The 27,097-nt window shown below is 39.7% G+C and overlaps 2 protein-coding genes across 2 annotated transcripts; both read left to right on the top strand.

The window, feature by feature from the left end:
- Positions 1 to 2,127: 2,127 nt before the first annotated feature.
- Positions 2,128 to 2,829, top strand: LOC122650466. Its single transcript, XM_043843881.1, has one exon. It carries the CDS (start codon positions 2,128 to 2,130, stop codon positions 2,827 to 2,829), a length of 702 nt encoding a protein of 233 aa, XP_043699816.1.
- A 12,846-nt stretch (positions 2,830 to 15,675) lies between these two features.
- On the top strand, positions 15,676 to 17,499 carry LOC122650465. The gene has a single exon (XM_043843880.1). The coding sequence runs from the start codon at positions 15,676 to 15,678 to the stop codon at positions 17,497 to 17,499; it is 1,824 nt and encodes a 607-aa protein (XP_043699815.1).
- The last annotated feature ends 9,598 nt before the right edge of the window (positions 17,500 to 27,097 follow it).

Raw genomic sequence — 27,097 nt, 5'->3', positions numbered from 1 at the left:
GGCTTGGCCAAGTTGAGTTCTAGCCCAACCCACAAATTAACAAAAGAGCTAAGAGGGAAACTGTTAGAGCAAAGCTGGTGCAATATGGATTTTAGTGGCTTTCAACAGCTTCAAAGTTCAAACCATGCCCACCCATGCATGTTTCACCAAGAAATGATTGCCTGAATTGGGTCACTAGTAGTAATGTAGGAATTTGCATTGTTCCTTCCAAAAAAGTGACTCCATATTGGGCTTGGCCAAGCTGAGCTCTATCCCAACCCACAAATTAACAAAAGAGCTAAGAGGGAAACTGTTAGAGTAAAACTGGTTCAATATGGAGTTCAGTTGCTTTCAACAGCTTCAAAATTTAAACCATGCTCACCCATGTTTCACCAAGAAGTGATTGCTTGAATTGGGTCACTATTAATGTAGGAATTTGGCATTGTTCCTTCCAAGAAAGTGACTCCATAGTGTAAACCACCTCTCTCTCTCTCTCTCTCTCTCTCTCTCTCTCGCCTAATCTTTTTCCCCAACTTCTGGTTCCATGTGATAAAGGATAAGCATACATAGGTGATAGGTGGGTGGAGAGATTGGTGATGGGGGCTTGACTCCATTCTATTATGTGGGAAGGAAAGGCACATTCTTCCCTTGGAGGCTCAGTGTGATCGGTTTTTTTATTAATTTAAAACATGGATATGCCAACTTGTTAGATATGATCAAGACAGGGAAAATGAATCTCTTTTTGGTTTTAAGCTTTTGACCACTCTTACACACTTTCTGAATTATAGGTGAAGCAAAAATGTGAATACGTATAGAAGATGATTTACGTGGTTCAATAAGATTGTTTACGTGGACGATAAGATGAGATTTACTTTCTATCAATGAAGAATAGGATTACAATTACTTGTTCTTATGTACACACTTTTGCTAATAATTTATAATAAGACTCAATAAAAATAATTTATCGAAATACCTATATAACCTCGATGTCAACAGCCTTATTAACAGTCTTTCGGACTAAACGTTTACATCAGCCCACTTATGTAAGCCATGGAATATAAAGACATCATACCCCAACAATAGAACCTTCCATTGGAGGAAAAGTAGATTCCTTTGCTTCTTTCCTACAGATACTCTACCTCTTTGATGGATCCCTAATTACCTAAAGAACCCAGCTCCCCTAACTTTATTCCTAAAAAAAAAAAATTGTCCCATTCTTCCAAATCTAATATACCTTTTGAACTGGCCGGGTTTCTCTTTGTTTTGCGTCTTGAATTTGGCTCTTTTCTGTGCTTTACAGCATCCATTTTTTGACGACCCTAGATTTTACAACCAAAAGCATCTAAAGATTAAGATTGATAAATACTTTTATCAAACATCATATATGCATACACCGGTTAGGTGCATAGTATAGAATAGATATGTGGGATATCATTTCTATAGAGATACGTCGAAACCCATTACTGAAGAAGGATCTTTATACTCTCAATTTGTCTGTCCGTACTTGACGTCAAGTACATCTAATAGAGGGGGTGAAAATAACTATTCTACCCCCTGTCCGAACATACTATCCAAGGTGGGGTCCACATGGGATCCACCTCCATGTCTATCTTACCCCTATCCAAACACACTGTCCGAAGTGGGATCCACGTGAGATCAACCTCCCTCTATTAGATGTGACAAGTACGGACAGGTAAATTGAGAGAATAAAAATTCACTGAAGAAAGGTCCGAGACAGAGACAGAGACAGAGACCAAGTGCAAGTTATTGGGGTTCTGTAATACTTTTCTCGGTCAAGTCCATGTATCACATGCTGAAAAATAGGAAGGAGGTTAAGATTTCTAACCAATCCTCCTCTTCGTCAGTTGCTCATAAGAATCATATGTCCATGACAGATCAATTGTGGAAAAGAATATGGAATGCTAAAACCCAGCCGAAAATCAAGTTTTTTTGTGGAGATGCTGCGCAGATGGAATTGCGGTTGGAGAAGGTTTCATAGCCAGGAAAATTCCTATTAATCCGGCTTGCTTCAGATGTGGGGATAGTTTGGAAACAGTTGGTCACACACTCCTTACATGTCCCTTTGCTAGAGCAGTTTGGTTTGGCTCATCCTTATCTCACTTAACCTCTATGCCTACTTTCAATAAGATGAGTGATTGGTTGCAGTGCTGGAATCCTATTTTCAGCAGGGATAAAAAGCTGGCTCAAGAACGATTCTCCCTGGCCTCTTTCTTACTTTGGTTCATTTGGAAGGCGCGTAACGATTTGATGTTCAACAATAAGCAATGGTCACCACAGCAAGTTATTTCCATGGCTGAGAAAGCTCATCAAGAATTCTCTTCGGTGGTTTGCAAACCTCCCTCAGTCTCTGTTGAAGTTGAAGAGCAAAATTTTCCTTCCTCCCATTCTTGGACTCCCCCTAATGAGCCTTTCCTTAAAATCAATTGTAATGCAGCATGGGTAAAAAATTCTGGTAAAGGAGGTTTAGGGGTCATCATCAGGGATCATCGGGGGATTCTTATACATGCTTATTCTTCAGGTACCTCCTGTGATTCTAGTCTTTACGCTGAAGCGCTTGCTATCAGAACGGGTCTTCTTCAAGCGGCTAAACTCCATTTATCTCATATTGTGGTGGAGTCGGATTGCTTAAGCCTAATTCAACAACTGAATTCAAGAAGCTTCGACTATGAGATTGATGCTGTGGACTTTGATATTCTTCAGCTTCAAAGCTCTTTTGTTGCTTGTCTTTTTTGCTTTATTCCAAGGTCGTCTAATGTGGTTGCAGACTCCTTGGCCCGGTCGGCCCTATCGGTTGAGTCATCGATGGATTGGCCAGTTTCCACTCTGTGACTTCTAAATCTTTGTGAGAAAAAGGCCACTGCTTGTAATGACTCTGATTTTCAATGAATCTGCTTTCAACCAAAAAACACAAAAAAAAAATAATCTGAACAGGGAACTCTCTCTCTCTCTCTCTCTCTCTTAAGATTCAAGTCTGAATGGGTTACAGCCTTCAATTCCAGCCTCCCTTGGAATTTGGAAGTGAGAATCACACGTGGTTGACTTGACTCGATGATTACTCAGACCTTTTTGTTTTCATAAATATAAAATATTGGAAATGAAGATTAACATCCCACGCGTGGGTCTGTGTCGATCATTGCTTTAAAACATGGGATCCAAATTCACATTTGACTCTATCTCTCATATTCACACACAGTCTTAGGTTGCTTTACCGATCCCTTATCACAAATGGGAAGGGATCTTCAAGTCATTGCCTATGTCGGTAACCTATTCTGGAACTCTTTTATTTTGTCATTTTATCATTTGATGGATTACTATTAGGCCTGTAAATGGATCGGATTTAGCTCAGATACGGATCAAATGTGATCAGATCCAGATATTTTTGTTGAATACGAATACTTTTAAACGGATTCAAATACAGATCGAATTCGAATTGATGACCATCCGTTTACATCTCTGATTTCTCTGTCTTGTGTAACCCGGACCTTCCTTCCCTTAGGATATAATTCATTATCGCTCTTAGATCATGATTATCTTTTCTTCATATTCTAGAACCTGTTGAATCTTCAAAAACCCTCAAAATTATTATTTATTTAATTTTTTATTTATTAATTATTCAGATTTTTTTTTCAGACGAATTTTTATCAGAGTATTCGGATTTTTTTCTTCCAAATATCTCTAAACGAATAAGAATGTCCCTAAACGGATATGGATGTGGATCAAATTTGAATTTTCGATTATCCATTTATAGCCCTAGCTAATTACTACCAAGCACTAAAACATCTACTTCGCAAGTAGGGAACTGTAGAAAATCGAATATCTAAAATTATGCAGAAAAGATTAGAAATAGTAAACAAACAATCACTCAATACGAACAAAGAATTTAGATGGTTTGACAAGATTACCTATGTTCACGGTAAGATGAGATTGATTTAACTATATATTAATGGAAAATAGATTACAATCACTCGTCCTCACATCTCAGATTGCTTACAAGTAAAGAATTCTCGTTACAAATTTATTGTGAAACCACATATAAGCAATTTATTGAAATACTTATATGGTCTTAAATTATTTTTTCATTGTGACTACCACTCTCAAACCCTACATCGACCAGTCAATTTTTCGAACCCCCACCCATAAGAAAAGATAATTCATAAGTTTTACCAATTCCTTCGAGTGGGCCTCGAGGCTTACGCCCTCTTAGTAGCTCTTGAGAAGCAACTCACTTATGCAAGCAACGGAATACAAGATATTGTACCCCAACAAGAACCCCTCAAGAAGTTTACAAACTTGTGATGATATTGAATAGAGAGATCAAGAAGGTTGAGACAACTTATAAACCAACTCTTGTCCAATCGTGCCAACCTTTCCTTTAAGGAAACTTTTTTTGTTTTTGTTTTTTTCGTTTTTTAACAAATTGATAAGTTGGAAATCCACCTGCAAATTGATGACTTGTATCCTTCCTTCATTAACTAGTACTGTAATGACTCTCTAAGCAAGCAAGAAACTCGGAATTAACATTAATTTATAAGAGATTTTTATTGCTCATGCACATCAAATACAGCCAATGTATTCATTGACCCGTCACCAATCATATGCTCTAGGGGAGTATGTTGGGAGATTAACAACCTAAAAAAATATGATTTTTTTTTATGAGAAAACTATAAAATTAATAAACAAGGAATTAATACCGAACTGTTGTGATGTGACGTAACGTAAGTTAATTTGACCAGATGAACATCCACATGGATTCCTTCCACTCTTCTAGGATTTGGCTTCTGTCCTGTAGTGGCGGAAGCTGGAGCATCCAGCCCAACTAAACCACCTAAAAACAGAGGGTGGGGTGGTCATTGCATATGTGGGGTTTAAGTGGGACCCACCTGTGAAATGACCACACCCCACCCCTATTTTTGTTGTGGTTTAGCTGGGTTAAACGCTCTAGCTTCTGCCACTACAGGATAGGGGCCAAATCGACTCTTCTAGCTCCCACCAGCATGAAATAATTGAGAAAAATGGGTCAATGCCCCTATTCCCCCGCCATTCTTTGTCTCTATTGAAAAAGATCCTTCACATCTATCATTTTCATTTTCATTTTCTTCTTCTTCCTCTCTTCGGAGCTCCCTCCCTCCCTCAGACTTTGAGTGTCTGTGTGCTTTGACTAGGTTAGGAGGGACCAGAAGCAATTAGAAGTTAAGACTCCTTAGAGATATGTATTACTTTTAATAATACTTTTTCTCATTATCACTAACACTTGGCAACCTATCAATCCCTACCCTAGAATTGTAAAAGGAGAAGTCTACCTCTCTATATATTGACAAGTCGTATTATAAACCAGTATAAGTCTACATCACTGCGAGTGCGTGTGTGGGCGTGCATGATTTAGTGGTGTAGCTCAAAACAAAAATGCTAATAAGATAGAAAATGAAAGAATAGTTTTATTCTAACTTGTAGTAAGTTGGTCTAATCCATTCTGTTTCGGGATATTACTCAACTTCAGGTTGCTTTTCTTCTATGTAGTATTTTTTGGGATTCGAACTCGTGACATAATGACTGTATTTGATATCAAATATTAGTTACTGATCGATACGTCAAAAGTTTCAGAGTTGATGGAACACATTAAATCAAACCCTTTAACCTATCCCATATTAGATTGACGCTATCTATTAATACCTATACACTACAGTAGGACCTATTAAATATATAACTCACTCGCCACAAGAAGACCTCAAATTCAAAAAAATAATAACTTATAACAAAAAGATCATAAATTCAAATGGGAACTCACTCACTTAAATGGGAACGAACTCACTTTAAAATGAGATTCACTCACTACAAAAGGTTACATTGGAAATCAAATTTTTTCTTCTAAAAAGGGTTAAAATTGAAAGAGAGAAAAATTCGATCATCAACAATAAATGCTTATAATATCATATTGATGTCATCATTTAGTCACAATTTCTCTAGATTACAAGGCACTGATACAGATAGTGATGTAATACCAAGTCCAACAGAAACCAATCCAGAAGCCCAAATAAATTGTCTGTTTAGTTCCGTATTTGTGATGGTCAAATAAAACATGCCATCGTATGTATAAAGTTGAAGCTTGAGTCAACAAATCATGTTTTTACTCAAATGCCTCTTTGCGGCTCTGACTCTTATCTGATCATATTATTCCAGCAAACCAGGTTTAAGACCTTTGAACACAGATTTGTCTTTTGTAGCCTGGCCATCTAAAGATTTTGGACCCGGCTGGAAATGATCCAAACACCTCTATTTTTTATGGGTTGGATCCTTCAGCTCTCGTCATGGTTGGAGGAGAATCGAATACAATGATTTTAATGCAAAAAGGATTAATTAATCCTATTGTATGGGCTATAATTACGATGTGTTTTCAGGCGCTTACAATTACATGAGGATTTAGATTATGTAATTCGAGATTGAACTGTATTTGTTTATGAAGTGTTTTATTTAAAGCATAGGTTTAGACTGGGAAACCACACCAATGAGGGGTGGATCGAGATGATCAAACTCGTTTCCACAAACTCTCATATCCCGACATTCTCTCTCCTCCTCGATCATGTGGCTCTTTATTAATAAAATAGTTCCCATCCATGCCTCAATTGTCATAGTTTTGAAGATTCTTTTCGTATTGGCGACATCGAAAACCCTTTTCTGTGTTCGAGAGAGTACCCTATGTCAACACTCCATTTGTCTATTTCTCCTCCCCAAAATAAGGGTAGATATATCTTTTCATATAAAAAAGGAGAGATAGACATATGAGAGCGCTAACATAAGCCATGCTTTTGGAGTTTGGACAAAGCTTTTGTTTTTTTCCGACTAATAATATTGGCAAGGAAATATCTTAAGTCACACGAATCAATGTATGGTGGAAAGTACGCACGGTTTTATCAATAACTAACCCATGAGACTCAGAAAGTATCAGAAAGAAAGAGAATATTAATTATGAAAAAAGTATGAGAAGAATCCGCATTCCATCGTCATCATGGTCTTTTTCTGTAATAAATATATATGATAAAATGACAAAGATGTCCTTAGCACAGAAGTTACAAAAAAAAGGGTTTGAAAACATAGTATACGTGTGGTATAGATATGCACATAATTTCGTTAACACGGAGGAATTCCTTTATTTATTGATAATGCCAAATCCTCCAAGTACGTTAAGATTCCGATCAGAATCATCGAATATTAAAGATAGATTGTGGATGGAAAGTCCTATTATACATCATCAATCAAAATAGACATTTTTAAGGATCACATCAATATTCTAATAGCCACACAATTGGATTACAGTCCATCACTCGTTATTTTGTGGAAGGTCCAATAGTTGGCTTATATAATATTATTTTAGTTTTTTTATCAAAAAAAAAAATATATATATATATATTAGATTAGTCACTTACCATAGTTGTAGAGCAAAGGGAAAAGATGAAAATGAGCTTGTCTGGACTCTAATTGTAGGATCAATCTCTCATCTGATTTGATCTGATCATCCCAATTGCTTTATATTTGAAGTACCACATCAACACTCAACAGCTAATTAAGCTACATGAGATCGATCTCTCCCTCTCCCTCAACTTGATTGGTCAATGCTGACCTAATCCGAGCCAGTTGGTCATTAAATGTTCCAACCCAATGTGGGACCGACCCATCTACTAGACCTCCATAGTTCTTTCTCTTTATACACCCTTTGTTGTAATTTTTTTTCTTGCAAATGGTATTTTACATAAAATTTTTATGAGATAAAAATCTCCGCACGGGGGTGCAGCAGGTTATGCCCAGACATATGGAGGGTGGGCGTAATGATCAGCCTGCCCCCCAATGACGCAAACCTTGCCTCTGTCTCGCCCTATGTATCTGGGTGCAACCTGTTTCTAGATGCGCTCCTGCACCAAAACCTACATCCAATTTTTATTTATATAATTTTTTTTTGGCAGAAAAAATTATCCTTTTCCATAGGTGAAGGATTCAACCATAAATCCAAAATCAATATTTCTTGCATCGATATGTTGGCAGTGTTGAGGGTTAATGTCTTGTATTTTGTTGTTTGCGTTGTGGGTTGCCTTTGATAATTTCAGAAAATTGTACTCTCTTCGTCACCCCTCCCTATGTTCATAAAGAATTCCTTGTAACCTTAACAATTCCTTGATTACCAATTAAAGGAAAAAGTTCGGGCAAAGGGTTAGGTCATCATTTTTTATCCCCATGTGAGGAGATAGCACGATCCTGTCCAGACAGCGGACAGGAGAGGAAAAAAATTCATCCATCACTCCTTTTTTGGTGGAAGGTCCAATAGTTATAGAGCAAAGTGAAAAGATGAAGATGAGCTTGTCTGGACTCTAATTGTAAGATCAATCTCTCATTTGATTTCTATCAAAACAAAAAAAATAATTTCTCCCACCTGATCTGATCATCCCAATTGCTTTATATTTGAAGTACCATCTCACCGGATCTTTATCCTCTAAATTTGCCTGCCCGTACTTGACATCAAGTACAATTAACAGAGGGCATGGAAATGATTATCCTACCCCTTGTTCAAACACACTATCGAAGGTGGGGTCCACCTCCCTCTATTAGATGTACTTGACGTCAAATACGGACAGGCAAATTGAGAGGATAAAAATTCCCGCCACCTCAACACTTCACAGACAAACGCAGGTAATTAATTATAAGCTACATGAGATCTCTCCCTCTCCCTCAACTTGATTGGTCAATGTTGACTTAATCCGAGCCAATTGGTCATAAAATGTTCCAACCCAATGGGGGACCGACCCATCTACTGGACCTCCATTGTTCTTTATCTTTTTATACCCTTTTTGTATATATTTTTCTTTCTTTCATGCAAATGGTATTTTACGTGAAATTTGTATTTATGTAAATTTTTTTCCACAAAGATTTCCTTTACCGTAGGTGAAGGAGTGAACCATAAATCCAAAATCATCATTTATTCCATCTATATGATGGAAGTGTTTAGGGTTGATGTCTTGTATTTTGCTGTTTGTGTTGTGGGTTGCCTTTGATAATTTCAGAAAATTGTATCTCTTTATTTTTGCCTTAAATTGATAATGAAGGGATTGTTAAGGTTATAAGGAATTCTTTGTAAATACAAAGAGGCATGACAAAGAAAGCTTGTAACCTTTTTCTCCATTGTTAATTAAGACTATTCCAATCTCACCATGGGTGTAGGTATTGGGCTGAACAATGCATATCCTTACATAATAGTTGTTCAATTGTTTTTTTGTCTGTTACGTTGTGTATTCTGCATCGTGCATATGTTTATGTTTCTATGTGAAGGTCTGATATGCCCTTCACTATTCCCTAACACTCATCCAAATCCAACGAAAGCAATCAATGATCCTTCACCAGGGCTTAAGGACAATTGGGTCCAAATTTTATTTTATTTAATCAATATTTTTTTTCACCTTTTATATTAAAATAAATCAAAAATTTTCTTATATGAAAACTAAAGAACCTTTTGTGAGAGTAACAACTCTTAAAAAACTTAATTCATTGAACTACTCTACAATTGTGGAGGTATAAATAGGTACAAAACTTGGATTCCTATACATACTAGGACTCCTAATATATTGGGAATTCTATAGTCGGTTGATAACACCCCCTCAAGATGGGGATTCGATGCTTCCAATGTGCAGCTTGTCACAAAGAAACTGGCAAGTCATAATATCAGCACGTTGATCCTTGGTAAATTGAACCAACATTTCCTTTTTAGCAACTTTATCACGAACAAAGTGAAAATCAATTTTAATGTGTTTCGTTCTAGCATGGAGGAACGGATTGGCATAGAGATATGTCACACCAATATTGTTACACCAAAGAATAAGAGGTGTAGATTGTGGAACCCTGAGTTCATGTAATCGGAATTGGAGTCAAGTGATTTCATCCGATGCGTCAGCCAAAATCTTGTACTCTGACTCAGTTGAAGAACGTGCAATAATTTTCTGCTTTCCTGAAGATTAGGAAATAAGATTACTGCCTAGAAAAATGGCATAACCCCCGTAGATTTTCTATCATCAGAGTTGCTAGCCTAGTCGACATTAGTAAATACCTGTAATTGGAAGTCAGATGACCGGTGGTCGTATAAGCCTGCGGTTAGGTATGAAGTCGTAAAGTAATGGAATGACCACTAAGTGCGGATGGGTGAGGGGGATAGATAATGGTTGTGGGGGGTGGGGAGATAGGGGAGAATGCTGGGGAGAAGCGTTTAAATCATGAATAAAGGGTGGTCGTAGACCCTACGTGAGATAATGGTGGGGGAATGGACCAAGGGTGGGGAAGTAAAGGGTGGCCGCAGAGGGGAAGGGAGAGGGGGGAGATTCAATGATGGTAAGGTTGGGGGAGCTGGAAAAAGGGGGCTGTAGCCCATGGTGATGATTGGGCTGATGTAGAGGTGGGGGTGAACCTAGAACAGAGGGTTTGGCGAAGGAAAATGAGGATTCGTCAAAACGAACATGACGAGCAATGTAAATGCAATGACAATGAAGGGTGAGTCCTGTCTCCACAATATGACGATGATGCCTTTTAACAGAGCCTTGTTGTTCATGGGTGTGAGGACAAGCCAAGCGATGAGAAATGTCAAGATTAGCAAAGTAGTGAGGGAGAGTGCAAAATTCGCCTGCCCAATCTATTCGTGGGTTACCTCTTCAAATGATGGCAATGTTGTGAGATCGCAAGTGGATTGCGGCAGTGGAACATAGCGGATTGAACTTAGCATATTAGTGGTGGATAGTGACAACATAATTGCGTAATAGAGAAACAGTGCTCGCAGTGTGCAACACAAGAGGGAGAAGGTGTAGCGGCAGTAGCGGTGATGAGTGGCAAGCAGCACTTGAAAGAGAAATTGAGTATGAAATCCAGTTGAGAAAACCGAACAGCTGAGAAATCCAGTTGGATGGTGAGGGCAGCATTGCAGAAGCCAGGATGATTAGGCTCGTTGGAGCCAAAAAAGAAATTGCTTTGATACCATAGCAACTCTTAAAAAACTTATTTCATTCATTAAACTCCTCTACGACTGAAGAGATATAAATAGATATAAAACTTGGATTCCTATACGTACTAGGACTATCTCCTGAAGCATAGTTGTAAGGTACATAGTTGTAGAGGGACTTAGAGTTGATGCTCAAGGAAGACTGAGAATTTGGGTACGCTGACTAAATTCTGGTTTTTTTTTGTCCCTATGTCTTATGTTCACTAGTCGTCTGTCTTGCTGATGGCAATGTCGTAGGTGGGGGTCGTTCTAATTGGTTCTGTTGCTTGTTTCTGGTTTTTTCGATCTATTTGTGTTGGATTCAAAGATTTAAAATGAAAAGGCCATATCATTGTCTTTATTGATGTCTACTTTTTGTTCAAATTCAATTTTTTGTTTCCCTCTTTTTTGAGTTGCACTTGTTAAAGAATCCAAGAATATTTAATCCCACATTGGCTAGTTTCAAGGATGTGAGCTTATTTATATGTATTCATGAGTCCTTAAGAGACATAGGGTTCTTAATTTAGAGAGAAGCTTATCTTCTCACTTGTATGGGGGTTGGTTCAGGATTCTTTTAAATCAAGTGCACGCATGCCGAAGGGGGACACCTAAAGTACCTGTACGTATATAAGGATGCTTGTATACATACAGTACCTATTGGAACATACCTCTACGTATCCTATAAATACATGAGTGTTGACAGAAGTTAAAATCACTTCTCTTCTGCTTGTTTTACTGCAACTCAAGGAGAGTATTTTGCTTATCACGTATTTTGTTACCTGTTACCTCTGAAACATAATACGTTCCTTCTTTTTTTCCTTGAATCAGAGATTGTTCCTTCTTTGGTTTTGCTTCTCTTTTTCATGTCAAACAAGGAGTGTTGAGTATTACTTTTGAATCCCTTCTGTAATCACATTAGGAGTGCTACCTTAAGTGATTAGCGGATTGTTTCATCTTGAAGGTATAATCGTTTATCAACCCAGCCTGTACTATTAAGGGGCGATTAAAGACCTTAAGGAGATTGTCATACTAATACGACTCGATCCAACTTCTGTCTTTATTTGCAATAAACTGCCAGTTACGAGTAAGTATATATATTTGATTATATACCATATATTACATTTTCATATTGTTGCTTATATTTTTATATCGTTCTGCCCGTAATCCTTTTATAATAATTTGTACTCAATTTTTTTATTCTCTTTTAATACACACAACCTTTTAGCAAAAATATATAAGATATAGAAATCGTGTACGACATAATTGGGAATCCTATAGTCGGTTGATAGAGAGGAACACTCACTTGCCTTATTATAAGATTAATTATCACCTAATATCTATCTACCCTTAAGAGTAGATTGAAGTCACATCGATTGTTTTATCAAAACCAAAAAAAAAGTCAACTCGATTGGGGTTATTTCAATGGCCCATTTGTCTTCACTGCTTCAAGTTAGATTTCATAATATGAAATTCTAACCGGTTGATTTTTAGGAGGAACTTTATAAATTGATTAAGGGAGATGTTGATTTTTGTATCTATTATTGGTTGTAACTTCTTTGTTTTTGACATTTTGATTGATGCAGGACCTATTCCATTTTAGTTAGGGGCCTCCCATTTTCCTCTTTAAGCCTATTTTAAAGGGGTTCTAGGTGATTTTCTATTTTGTATATTTATTTTTTAAATATAATTTATTTATCCAAAAAAAATAAAAAAATTCCAACGGATAATGATATAGGTGTGTCCACAATCTCTCCCAATTTATATATATATTCTCAATAGGATTTGCTAAGCTCACATATACAACCTCAGACGTTGCTCAAATCCCTGTCCTAAAACGTTACATGGGATATGTTGGGAATGAAATAAAATTCCGTAAAGTAGGGACCATAATTACATTAAAACTAATTAATTTCCTAACATGTGATTAATCTTTGACTGTGAGATTTACATTTTCATTTCTCAAATTCTATATTTATACTATAAAATGTATTTCATGGTGAGAAGTTAGTCACCAGCACGCACTCTGTTTTTTTGTTAAAGGTCAGCAAAGTCTGTATTAAAATAACTGATATAATACAAGCTTAGAGGGATCCCCAAGTAGGGACCACAAAATAAAAAAGAAGACCATCTCCTCGTCGGCATGAAGCCTGCAAGGAGCAAATTAAAAATTAGGAGGTTTTTCCCATGAGTCCCACCTTCGGCATTGCCATCAGGGAGAGCTCTAGGGAGAATGACCTTATCCAGCACCTAAAAGGCAAGACAATCTATTAGCAAAAACGGAATCGACTCCTTTCCTGCATGTCCCATTCGATCTCGTTGTGGGCGTAAGAAGGGGCTTCAGCCCACCGCTGAGAAGCCTGAGTGGAAGCACTCCTCTTGGCTAGGAGATCAGCAACTGTTTTAACCTCTCTGTAGCTTTGAGTGATTTCTCACATAATGCCTTGGACGTAGCTAGCCACTCCGAGCCAAGATTGTTTGAACTTCCAAGGGATGTTGCCGTTCTTTATAGATGTCACGACTGCTTCTGCATCACACTCAATCCACAGCGGCTGTATGTTTTTTTCTCTTGCCATCTGGACACCTATAAAGAAAGTCGAAAACTCGGTGGTGTAATTTGTGGAGATTCCCAGATATTGAGCAAAGCTTCCTTCTGGCTGCCTTTGGAAATTTCGAAAAATACCAACAGCGCTTGAGTGACCCGGGTTCCCCATCGAGCATCCATCGATGTTGAGCTTTCTCCAACTAAATTCCGGCTTCCTCCACTGTATTTCGATGATCCGACTGGTCTGGGCATTAGGAACTTGTATAATTTTTTGGGAAAATTACATGATTAGCTACTTTTGGGTTTTCATTTACAAAAATGTTCACCCTATGTTTGAGTTAACAAAAATAGACAAAAACAAGTTAAGGTTTACAAAACTGGATAAAATAGTGTCTCTCCCTCCCACACTTACTTTTTTTAGACATTTTTACCCCTGTCATTGCCTTCTCGCCCAGACATCCTCTATGTTCCCTGCAACCCTACCCTTGTCCCAATCACCGCCATTCTCTGCTATCCCAAGTAACAGAGGAAAAAAAAAAAGAGATTTTTTTAGAGGGGAACTGCCGAGGAAGGAAGGAGAGTCACTGTTTTGTCTAATTTTATAAAATTAAATTTGTTTTTGTCTATTTTTATTAACTCAAATATAGGGTGGACAGTTTTGTAAATGAAAATCCAAAAGTAGTTAATCATATAATTTTCCATATATATATATATATATATTTTTTTTACGTATAAACTTGTTGAACGTCCACTGTCCATCATGTTGACTTTTTACCATAAATTTTTGTTTTGTTTTTTGAGTTTAATTTCCATTATTATTTAGAGGAAGGTGTTAGACTGCTAGCGACTCATGACTCAATAGTAAGCTCTTTGGTTTTATCAAAAAACAACAAAAAGAAAAAGTGAGTTCTTAGGTTGTGGTAGTTGACAGATGAAAATGAAATAAAAATGGTCCCAATTTATTGAGATTCCAAAGGGAAAACATGCGAGAGCCTAAATCCTAAATTAAGCAAATGGGTGAATTTCGATTCAACCCCCCCTTGGCCTTTTAGATCTAATTCCCATAAATTGTTATCACAATTCACAACTGGAGTATCACGTGAAACTCAAATTTTGCCCATTAAAGCACCAGGTACATCAAGATGAATTGATTCCCTTTGATGCGACCTGGTCTTGCGCCTAAATTTTTATCCTCAAGTTGCAGTGCATTATCCACTAGATCTCACTTGTGCATTCGATAGTAGCCAGGTGACGGATCTTTGTCCCCTCCAATTTTCTGGTCCGGTCTAGTTCCCCAATGCCTCTAACAAGGGGGTCGAGACACAATGACCACCCTAACCCTGCTCAGGTGGGATCCACCCTCCTTATTAGAGGCATTGGGGAACTGGGCTGGGAAGGGAACTAGAGGAGATAATTTTCCCCATGTGAGTCAGGGGAAGAACTTTAAAGGTGCACTGCCTATTGCATTGTCAGATGCACAAGTGAGGTGCACTGCCCATTAGAGAGGATAAAGATCCCATGCACCTTGCATGGTTCCTGCATCTAGACATACATAAGCACTTTGGGCGCCTGGAAATTACCGTATTGCCATCATGTAAAGGTGGAAAATCCTAGTCGTCCAAGATGCACTTTTGTGTCTAGGCATGGGATCGAAGTGCACGATCGGGTAGCATTCTATTTTCCTTATTATTAATTCTTTAAGGGTTCATGTTCTCTGTGCTGCAGCGCAGGCTGCGCCCAGACACATGGGCATGCCACTCAAGGGGGTAGAGTGGTCATTGCGCCCACCCCCATATGTCTGGTGCAACGTGTGCCCCTGGCATAGAGAACATTCTCCCATTCTTTAAAAATGGATTAATTAGCTTACTCATAATTAAGTGGTAGCACTATGAAGGGACATGGGTTTTTCTTATGAATTAGTGTACTCCACACGACCCTCGTGGTTTCTACACATGGGTCGCAAAAAACTTGCACTTTGCACCACCTCTTACTCTCTTAGTCAACCAATCAAGTCTTTCCTCAATCATCTATAAATAGTCCCTCTCGTCAATGAGAAGTTGGTAAACCCAAAATTGAAATTTCCAACTCTTGGAAGTGAGAAAGATTAGGTATGGCAGCAGCAGCAGGAGATATGGGGGGGTCATGGAGAGACATGAAGAGCCTAACAAACCAAGTGGTATCAGGAAGATGGTTCATGGTGTTCGCATCTTTCTTGATTATGTCTGTAGCTGGTGCAACTTACTTGTTTGGTCTCTACTCCAACGAGATCAAAACATCTCTTGGTTACGATCAAACCACTCTCAATTTATTAAGTTTCTTCAAAGATGTGGGTGCTAACGTCGGCGTTCTCTCCGGCCTAATCAACGAAGTCACACCACCGTGGGTGGTGCTAGTCATCGGCGCCGTCATGAATTTCTTTGGCTACTTCATGATATGGCTTTCCGTGAAAGGTACCATTTCACCAACCCAGGTATGGCAAATGTGTCTCTACATCTTTCTCGGTGCCAATTCCCAATCTTTCGCCAACACAGGAGCTCTTGTCACCTGTGTAAGAAACTTCCCTGAAAGCCGAGGTTTGGTTTTAGGGCTTTTAAAAGGTTTTTTGGGTCTTAGTGGTGCTATCATGACTCAAATCTACCTTGCCATCTATGGAAATAATAACCCTAAATCTCTTATCCTTCTTATTGGTTGGCTTCCTGCTGTTATTTCTTTCGCTTTCGTTCGAACCATTAGATTCATGAAGGTGATTCGACATTCCAATGAGCTGAAAGTGTTTTATAATTTCCTCTACATCTCACTCGCCCTTGCTGCCTTCCTCATGATCATAATCATTTTAGAGAAGCAATTTCAGGGGATGGATAACCGAGTTGGGTACAGTTTGAGTGCTACCACTGTTGTTGTCTTGCTCTTCCTCCCCCTCGCCATCGTTTTCAAGGAAGAGATTATCATGTGGAAGAAGAAGATACAATCTCTCCAACCTTACTCTTCTTCTTCTTCGCCGCCGCAGTTGGAAATTACGGTTCAGAAGCCAATCGCGCCAATAGTATTACCTCCACCACCACCACCACCACCACCAAAGCCAGTGTCTTGCTGTGCCAACATATGCAGGGTACCTGATAGGGGTGAAGACTACACCATATTACAAGCCCTATTTAGTATGGACATGTTGATTATCTTCATAGCCACGACATGTGGGATTGGAGGAACATTGACGGCTATCGACAATCTCGGACAAATCGGTCTCTCACTCGGCTACCCAGCTCGGAATACAAGCACTTTTGTGTCGCTAGTGAGTATATGGAACTATCTCGGACGAGTGGTGGCGGGTTTCTTGTCGGAATATTTCCTAAAGAAATACAAATTCCCACGTACACTTATGCTCACATTAGTCCTCTTCATCTCCTGCGCCGGCCACCTCTTAATCGCCTTTGGAGTTCCCAATGGTCTATACTTCGCATCTGTGATTATCGGATTCTGTTTTGGGGCACAGTGGCCGCTTGTATTGGCCATAATATCGGAGCTATTTGGGCTAAAGTATTACGCCACTTTGTACAATTTTGGGACAAGTGCGAGCCCAGTTGGGTTATACATTTTGAACGTGAGGCTTGCAGGGCACTTATATGATAAAGAGGCGAGGAAACAGTTGGCGGGGTTGGGGAAGACTAGGGAGGTTGGGAAAGGATTGAACTGCACAGGTGTGGTTTGTTACAAGCTTTCCTTCATTATAATAACGGCGGTGACATTGTTTGGCTGTGCGGTATCCTTTATTCTTGTGCTGAGGACAAGGAAGTTCTACCAGAGTGACATTTACAGAAAGTTTAGAGAGGAGGCGGCGGCGACGGAGAAGGAGATGGCTCTGGCTTCTAACGGGAAAGGCGACGAGATTTCTTCTTCCACTGTCTCAAAGACAGAGAAAGAGGAGGAAGTGAATGGAGATGGAAGGAGGATAGAGTAGAGTGGGTGGGATTGTAATTAGATGTGAGTTTGGAGGGTAAATTTCAATTTTCATTTTCTATTTTATGTACCTATTTAAACAAAAAAAGAGAGAAGGGGTGAGGCGGGGTTGAGAGGAAGAAGAGAGGGTGAGGTAGTGGTGATAGTATTCCTTCGTCACCTTCTGTGAAAAAGAAGGGTGTGAATGGATTGAACAAAGAACCGACAGAGAAATAAATAAATAAAATAAGAGAGAGAGAGAAAGAGAGAGAAAAAAAACGAAAAAGTCGGTTGAACAAACAATTTAAATTCAAAATGAAGAGAATTGTAAAAGAAGGTACCCTGTTTTCAACAATGTGGTCCATATAGTGAGAATTGGCTATCACTCTCAAACGAAGGAGCATAATTAGGGTAAGAAGACTAATACTTTCTTCCCCTTCCTTTTAGATTGAATTTTTATAAAATTAAAAAAAAATTTCATGTGAAAGGCTGATGTGGTAATTTCAATCGTGAGTTATGTAGAATGATTTATATTGATCATATGTCCATTTTGATAATCTTATAATTTTGGGCAAATTTCACAGATACCCCATGTAACTATTCGAAATGGTAAGTACACCCTAAATTTTGTCAAAAAGACAATCTTCCCCCTGATGTTAAGCAAGGTTACCCCTAAAGATAAAATGATAATTTTGCCCTTGTTTTTATTTAATATTTTTTTTTTATTCCTTTTTTCTGCCCTTCTTCTTCTCCTTCTGCTGTTTCTTCCGCCGCCACCCCCTGCAGCCTCCTTCTCTTGCTCCCCTGCAACCCCGCCACCACCCTCTCCAGTCTCCCTCGCCCGACCATGCTCTCAGCAATCCAACCCCATAAAAATCCTAACTCTACAAATTAAAACCCTAACCGTATTCGGTGCGGTTGCTCTGCACAGTTTCATCGCGGGAATCTGTCTTACAGAGTTGCAGCAACTCGATCTGCAATTATATGTTGGTCACCAGTGCCTCGTCTTCCAAAACTGTCATTTCATCTTCAACCCCAAAACCCCATTTCCTGTTCTTCCTCTCTGTGTTTCTTCTTCTTCTTCTTCTTCCGCCAGCAACACCATCATTGCCACCGCCAGCATCACCACCACCGCCGAAACCCATTTCCATCTTCTCGCCGGGAAAGTGTCTCCAGAGCCACATCAGATATACCAAAGCTCATCATTCTGTTTAGGTTTTGGTTCGCCATAGCTTAAACCTAGCTCCAAAGGGGATGCGATGCGCCTTGCGGGAAAGAGGAACTCCCCAAAAGAAAATTGAAAAAAAAGAAAAATGGAAATCTAACTTTAAGGCAAGTTTTTTTAGCAGAAAATTTGCAGATTTAAACAAACAGCATAAATAACTGTGACAATCTTCAAACCGACTAGTTGAGCCCTGAAATTTATTATGGTACTGACATGGTTTAGTAGCAACAAATAGTCAAAATCTCCATTTTCTGAAGTTTAAATCTCCCAGCAATACATCAATCGCTTATAGACCGATAGACGCGTAAACGCAGTAAAAGCTTCCGTAACACCACAGATGCACAACTATCCAACACGTAACCCTAACTGATCAAACAGAGTATGAACTATGAGCCAATCTGCAGTTGACTTTACAACCATAGAAAAAGCCTCTAAAGCAATAGTTGAGCATCTCTCGTAATTCCGTCATGCGACGCCGGAGACACTTTCCCGGCGAGAAGAACAACAAAGAAGAATGTTAGGTAGTATAAGAGCTTCTGCAACTCCATCGATTGGAAGAACACGAAACTATAATACATAGTGGGAAACATATGTACTTGAATAATCTTTGGGTTTGAGTTCCACCATTAGAGTTTTAAGCAGAGAGAGAAGTTCAGAACTAAACTTTGATTTCGAAGAAATTAGCTTATTAATGGGGAAAAGGTTGGGGGTTTTACCCTTGAGGGTATTAAGGTAAGTTTCTCACTCCTTAAGGGCAATTTGGCCATTATCGAAAAACTAACAGTAACTTAACTGGAAAAACCTAACAGACTTGACTAAGTTGATAAATATTCATGAAATAGGGGTAATCTTTGATATTTTTGCAAAATTTAGGGTGTACTTACCATTTTGAATAGTTATAGGGGTATCCGTGAAATTTGCCCTATAATTTTTAATACTTTATTTTATCACATGGCTAATTCCATTTAGACTGAAGTTAACGTGTGAGTAGGATGCTTTGAGGTTTACCAATCCATAAAAGTTTCAATTTCATTTATCTTGTCATGCGGAAAAAGTAGATTCTCATCTACTCATTTGTTTTTACTCTTTAAATAGCACCTCTATAGATGTATTTAGAACTTGACATCTTTGATTGTCCCTTGTCTTATTCCCAAAGATTCTTTATGTTGAGAAAAAATAGGGTAAAAAATAATTTAAAAGAAATTAAATATCATTATGTCATTAACAAAAGTTGTCATAATCTTGTATATTTTTCGAATGCATATGTGAAATAATATGATTTGCGCTTATTAAAAAAGAAGAAATATATTAAACTAAAGAGACAAAAAAGTAAGGTTTCAAATTATTTATTTATTTGATAAAAAAGGTTTCAAATTATTAGACACCTTAAAAAGTGTCAATAAGAAAATCACTTTTTTTTTCTTTTCTTTTCTTTTCAAATCCTCTATACAAAAGAATTAAAACATATTGTTAGGAAAATTTTCTCTAAACCAAAGTACCAAAAGAAGCATCTCTTGATGGACATCTTCTCCTTGGCTTTTGGGCATTTCTAGTTTTTAGTGCCCGAATAGTTTAGCCAAATATATGCCATATTATATTGATGGGAGAATGTTTTCTATGCTGGGTGGGGGGGGGGGAACCTGGCTCCTAAATGGCAAACCCATGTGTCTAGGTGCAGGCTACATTGCAACACAGAGAACATCAACCCTATATTGATATAAAAAATAAAATATTATGAGAAGGTTCTCTAAGCAAGTGGTATAGGGGAGCGCACCAATGATGTGCAATAAGATGGTACCACAAATAAGAGGACAGTAAAATCATTTCATGTGAGGACGAGAGAGATAGACATAGAGGTGCTGACATACCCCGCCCGAAGGCTCAAAGAACCTTTTCCCATAATATATGTACTAAAACTTATTCATGAACACAGGAAGATATGGCTTAGTAGTCACTAGACCTGGGTACAAGAGTGATGCAGATGTCCTAAATGTAAACTCTTGAACTACCCTGGGAATCCTCTGAGGTCAGCTTAACAGGACAATCAACAGAAGATGTTGGGCAAAGCTACTGGCCTAAATAGTGAGGCTGATCCGTAACATCAACTGCAGAAGAATGAGGTTCAAGTTGATGAATACCCTTATAAAGTTCTTAAAATATGCCTAGGATTCCATGTCTATTGTTCAGATAAAACGGTTAGGTGCCAAATCATGATCGTTATCGGGCTTGCAAAACCTTACAGTTATGTTTGATTCACCTGATAACGTCAATGCGGAGAAATGTAAGAATTTTATTTTGACCCATGGAGAAGAAGAATCACCTCAATACTAGTTATTTTATCTTGTGATTGGACTCATGTGTCATCACAAACTCCTACCCCGTATTGTACTTGTACAAATATGGCAGTGGTGAGCATAGTATTAAATCTCATTTCGTAAGGCCATTTCGGTTGGATCAAAATTTTCGAAATATTACGAAATTTCATCGAAATATTGTATTTTCCTTTGAGTTTTAATTGGCCATTTCTAGATGTAAAATGCTGAAATGACTGAAATACCAAACAAAATGACTAAATAACTGAAATTTTGACGAAACTATGCATTTTTTAGACTGAAATTTCTAAAATATTGCATTTTTTATTTTGACATAGCATCTTGTTTCGACCTAGACAAAATATCCAAAATTTTCAAAATTTCGACAAGATTTTGAACTATGGTGTTGAGGGGATTACTACTTCACTGTGGATGAAGAAAAACTTGATCCATCGGAAAAAATGGTATCTAATGCAATTAATCATATATGCTCCTAGATGGTCCTGGATGGGTGATCCAATCACTACTCTGAACCATTGGGCTTGGCCAAATTGAGTTCTAGCCCAACCCACAACTTAACAAAAGAGCTAAGAGGGAAACTGTTAGAGCAAAGCTGGATATTAGTTGCTTTCAACAGCTTCAAAGTTCAAACCATGCCCACCCATGCATGTTTCACCAAGAAATGATTGCCTGAATTGGGTCACTAGTGCTAATGTAGGAATTTGCATTGTTCCTTCCAAAAAAGTGACTCCATATTGGGCTTGGCCAAGCTGAGCTCTAGCCCAACCCACAAATTAACAAAAGAGCTAAGAGGGAAACTGTTAAGAGTAAAGCTGGTTCGATATGGAGTTCAGTTGCTTTCAACAGCTTCAAAATTTAAATCATGTCCACCCATGTTTCACCAAGAAGTGATTTGCTTGAATTGGGTCACTATTAATGTAGGAATTTGGCATTGTTCCTTCCAAGAAAGTGACTCCACGGTGTAAACCACTTTCTCTCTCTCTCTCTCTCTCTTGCCTAATCTTTTTCCCCAACTTCTGGTTCCATGTGGTAAATGATAAGCATATATAGGTGATAGGTGGGTGGAGAGATTGGTGATGGGGGCTTGGCTCCATTCTATTATGTGGGAAGGAAAGGCACATTCTTCCCGTGGAGGCTCAGTGCATGTGATCGGTCTTTTATTAATTTAACACATAAGGATATGCCAACTTCTTAGATATGATCAGGACAGGGAGAATGAAACCCTTTTTGGTTTTAAGCTTTTGACCACTCTTACATACTTTTTGAATTATAGGTGGAGAAAAAATGTGAATACGTATATAAGATGATTTATGTGGTTTGACAAGATTGTCTACGAGGACAGTAAGATGAGATTTACTTTCTTATCAATGAAGAATAGGATTACCGTTGCTTGTTCTTATGTACGCTCCTTTGCTATAAGTTAAATTTATAGCGAGACTCAATACAAATAATTTATTGAAATACTAATATAACCTCGAGGTCAAAAGCCTTATTAACAGATTTTCAGACTAAGCACGCTTGCATCAGCCCATTTATGTAGCGATGGAATATAAAACATCATACCCCAACAATAGAACCTTCCATTGGAGGAAAAGTAGATTTCTTTCCTTCTTTCCTACTTTCCTACAGATACCTTACCTCTTTGATGGATCCCTAATTACCTAAAGAACCCAATTCCCCTAACTTTATTCCTCAGAAAGAAAAAAAAAAGCAGAATTGTTCCATTATTCCAAATCTAATTTACCTTTTGAACTGGGTTTCTCTTTGTTTTGCGTCTTGAATTTGGCTCTTTTGACGACCTAAGGAGTCTAATAAAGATTAAGATTGATACTGAAGAAAGGTTCAGAGACAGAGACAGAGACAAAGAACAAGTGCAAGTTATTGGGGTTCTGTAATCTGAACAGGGAACTCTCTTCTCTCTCTTAAGATTCAAAGTCTGAATGGGTTACGGCCTACAATTCCATTCCAACCTCCCTTGGAAGTTGGTAGAGAGGATCACACATGGTTGACTTGACTCCATGATTACTCAGACTTCTTTGTTTTCACAAATATAAAATATGGAAATTAAATGAAGATTAACATCCCACGAGTGGGGGTGTGTGTCATTGCTTTAAAATATGGGACCCAAAAACACATTTGACTCTCTCTCTCTCTCTCTCTCTCTCATATACACACACACACAGTCTTTTTATCGATATCCCTTCTCACAATTGGGAAGGGATCTTCAAGTCATTGCCTATGTCGGTAACCTATTTTGGGACTTTTATTTCTTCATTTCACCATTTGATGGATTACTATTAGGCCTCTAAATGGATCGAATTCGGCTCGGACATAGATTAGATGTGATCGGATTCAAATATTTGTCAACTGAATAGGGATATCTATAAACAGATTCCGATGGATTCTAATGCGGATGGAATTCAGATTTTTGATCATCTATTTACATCTCTGGCTTCTCTGCCTTGTGTAAGTAACCCAGACCTTCCTCCCCCTAGGATACAATTCACTATCAATCGATATCTCTTAGATCATGATTCTCTTTTCCTTATATTCTAGAAGCCATTTTTTATTATTAAGTATTCATATTTTTTTCCGGACAGATTTTTATCGGAGTATTCGGATTTTTTTTCCCAGATATCTCTAAACGAATACGAATGTCTCTAAACAAATACGGATGCAGATCAAATTTGGATTTTCGGTTATCCATTTACAGCCTAATTACTATCAAACACTAAAACATCCACTTCGCAAGGTGGGAACCGTAGAAAATCAAGTATCTAAAATTATGCAGAAAAGAATAGAAATCATAAACAAACAATCACTCAATATGCACAAGGATTTAGATGGTTTGACAAGATTACTTATGTTCACGGTAAGATGAGATAGGTTTAACTATTAATAAAGAATAGATTATAATCACTGGTCCTCACATCTCAAATTGCTTACAGATAAAGAATTCTCGTTACAAATTTATTGTGAAACCACATATAAGCAATTTATTGAAATACCTATATGGTCTTAAATTATTTTTTCATTGTGACTATCACTCTCAAACCCTGCATGGACCAATCAATTTTTCGAGCCCCCACCTATAACAAAAGATAATTCATAAGTTTGACCTATTCCTTCGAGTGGGCCTCGAGGCTTACGCCCTCTTAATAGCTCTTGAGAATCAACCCACTAATGCAAACAACGGAATACAAGATATTGTACCCCAACAAGAACCCCTCAAGAAGTTTACAAACTTGTGATGATATTGAATAGAGAATAAGATTGAGTATAACTTAAAAACTAAATCTTGTCCAATCGTGCCAACCTTTCCTTTAAGGAAACTGATGGGACAAAGAACCTGGCATAGCAAGAACGAGCCAAGGAGGTCGCAAGACGGAGTGCTCCCCAAGCTCATAGAGAAGACCAAGTCACGAACAACGTATGGGGCTGGGCGGCAGGTCGCACCCCAGCCCGCACTGCTAGGGCGCAACGCGCTCGCCCATAAGTGGCAGCAGCCAGGCCATAGCCTGGCTGATGAGGAACGACCTCCATAACTTGCGTAGACAACGTCAAGTTTAGCATGGGCCAACACGGTCTGAGACTTTTGCCCACGTCACGCCTAATCCGGCGCGTGGGAAGTAACGGATAAACATTATCCCCACACTTTACTCTACAATGGTCTCACTCCACTCCGAGATTCTAGCTTACCTATTCAGGCACAGTTCTACCTCTCAATCACCTTAAGTAAGGGAGGTAACACATATCGAAACTATGGGGATTCTCATTGAATTGACTGCTGCTCAGAGATCTAACTTAAGCATCAGAGTGAGATCACCGGCAACGCCCGGTCCTCTCTGCTAATACTTGCTTTGCAGGCAGGGCTTGCTCCACAGGATTTCTGACACAACAGTTTGGTGCCGTCTGTGGGAACGATAGTCTCAAAGCCTCAAACCTCTACCAAACAATCAATCTAAGATCATGGCCGGAGAACAAAACGTCGTTCCACCCAACACTTAAGTTCCACCAATCGTGGAGAACCCAGACACACGTCGGGTGACGAAGAATACTCGTGGCGGGGGGACGGCAAAACAAACCCTGCAGCGACCAAATACGGGACCCTCCGGAACTCAGCTCCCGACGGTAGGCAAAGCCGCAGGAACCCAACCTTCAGCGACTATGGAGGCTGGCCAAACTACAACGCAGGATCAGGGCCAGTCCAGTCGTAACACCAGGGCACTGCCACCTCCACCGCCGCTGCCTCAGGGGTTCACCCCTATGGTGGCAGATCCTGACGCGCCTCCCAAGGTGGGCCAGATCCATGACCTGTAGCAGTAGGTACTCCACCAAAACAAATTCCTTGGGGACGTGGTTAGGGAAATTTAGGCATTGAGAGTGGCCAATCTGGCAACCGTCGTAGCCGCTGGCCTGCCTCCAGCACTAGCCTTGCCCCCGACACCTGTGTCGGTGCTCCCAAGGAACACTCAGAAGAACCCAAGGCCTGCGAGAGATGGCACGCGAGCAACGAGGAGCAGGGCTAGGTCCTCACACCCATCCAGGAGAGAGATGCCCCCTCAGGAGATCGTTCGCATAGGGAACCTGCCTACCAGGAGTAGGTCCTTGCGAGGGGGGGAGCAATCGGTGTCCACTGCCCGGAGGACTCATACCAGGACCGAGAGAAGTCGTTCCAAAGCCTCAGACACACGCACTGAGCAGGTTGACCAGTAAAGGCCACCCAGGCGTGATCTCCAAGATGAGTTGAACGCGCGACGTGCCAGGGCTGACGCCATCTCCAACTAGATCATGGAAAGTGAGCTTGACCGTAAGCTCAGAGAGATGAATATAAAGATCGCAGCCCTGGAGAGAGGAAGTGTCCCCGAGGAGAGTTTCAAACCTAGCCAACATCCCTTCACGACCGAGATCATGAGGGCTGAACTCCCCAGGGGCTTCAAGCCTTCTACCTTTGAGGCCTATGATGGCAAGGGTGATCCCAATGACCATATCAGTTACTTCAATGCCATGATGACGGTCTATGGAGGATCCGATGTGGTGTCATGCCGTTTTTTCCCCACTTCCCTAAAGGGGCCAACAGCATTATGGTTCGCCAAGCTGAAACCCAACTCAATAAGAAGCTTCACCGAGTTGGCCAAGGAGTTCGTGAGCAGCGTGAAGCAAAAGAAAACCGTTGCCAATCTGTTGGCCGTCAAACAGCGACCTGATGAGTCCATCAGGGATTACATCACCCGCTTCAATGCGGAGAGCTTGGAGATCAAGGACCTGAATGATGCAATGGCATTCCATGCCTTGCATAATGGGGTAACCAACCACGACGTAGTGAAGTCACTCACCCTGGATCCAGTGACTACCATGCCATAGCTACTGGACCGCTGCTACCCATACGCCAATATGTTCAATATCATGAAGACAAGGAAGGCGGTGGATGCAAAAGCTCCAGAGAAAAAGAGAGCAGGAGAGTTGAGAAGAAGAAAGACACCAAGAAGGCGAGGTCAGACCGAGACCAAAGCCTAGACTACACCCCGCTCAACACCACCAGGACCAAGATCCTGATGGAGGTGTATGATCGAGGTCTGTTGCAGTGGCCTAGGCCGATGTTCTCTAGGGCTGAGGACAGGAACATAAATAAATTCTACAAGTTCCACAAGGATGTCGGACACGACACCGAGGATTGTAGACAGCTAAAGAGGGAAATCGAGGACGTAATACAGAAAGGCCATCTGAGGTGTTACGTCAAGGAAGATGGGAAGGATAACTCCAGGGGTCGCGATGCCTCAAGAAACGACCACAGGACAGATGATCGAGATAGAAGAGGAGGTGATCGAGGTCACCGTGATGATCAGCGCAATGATCACAGGGAGGTCCAAAGAAACCCGGATGAGGCCAACAACTCTAGGGCGCCTGCTATCCTCACCATCCTAGAGGGCCAGGGTAGGAGTCATCACGCAAGGCCAAGGTACAAGCGCGGTTCGTGGCAGTGGGCAAAGTACCCAAGAAAAAGGTGCACACTAAGCCCGTGATCACATTCTCAGATGAGGACTTGGAGGGGCTAAGCTGGC

This window comes from Telopea speciosissima, chromosome 2 (assembly GCF_018873765.1).
Source record: "Telopea speciosissima isolate NSW1024214 ecotype Mountain lineage chromosome 2, Tspe_v1, whole genome shotgun sequence".
Lineage (NCBI taxonomy): Eukaryota > Viridiplantae > Streptophyta > Magnoliopsida > Proteales > Proteaceae > Telopea > Telopea speciosissima.
The sequence above is the reverse complement of the archived record's forward strand: the minus strand, read 5'-3'. Positions and strand labels throughout refer to the sequence as shown.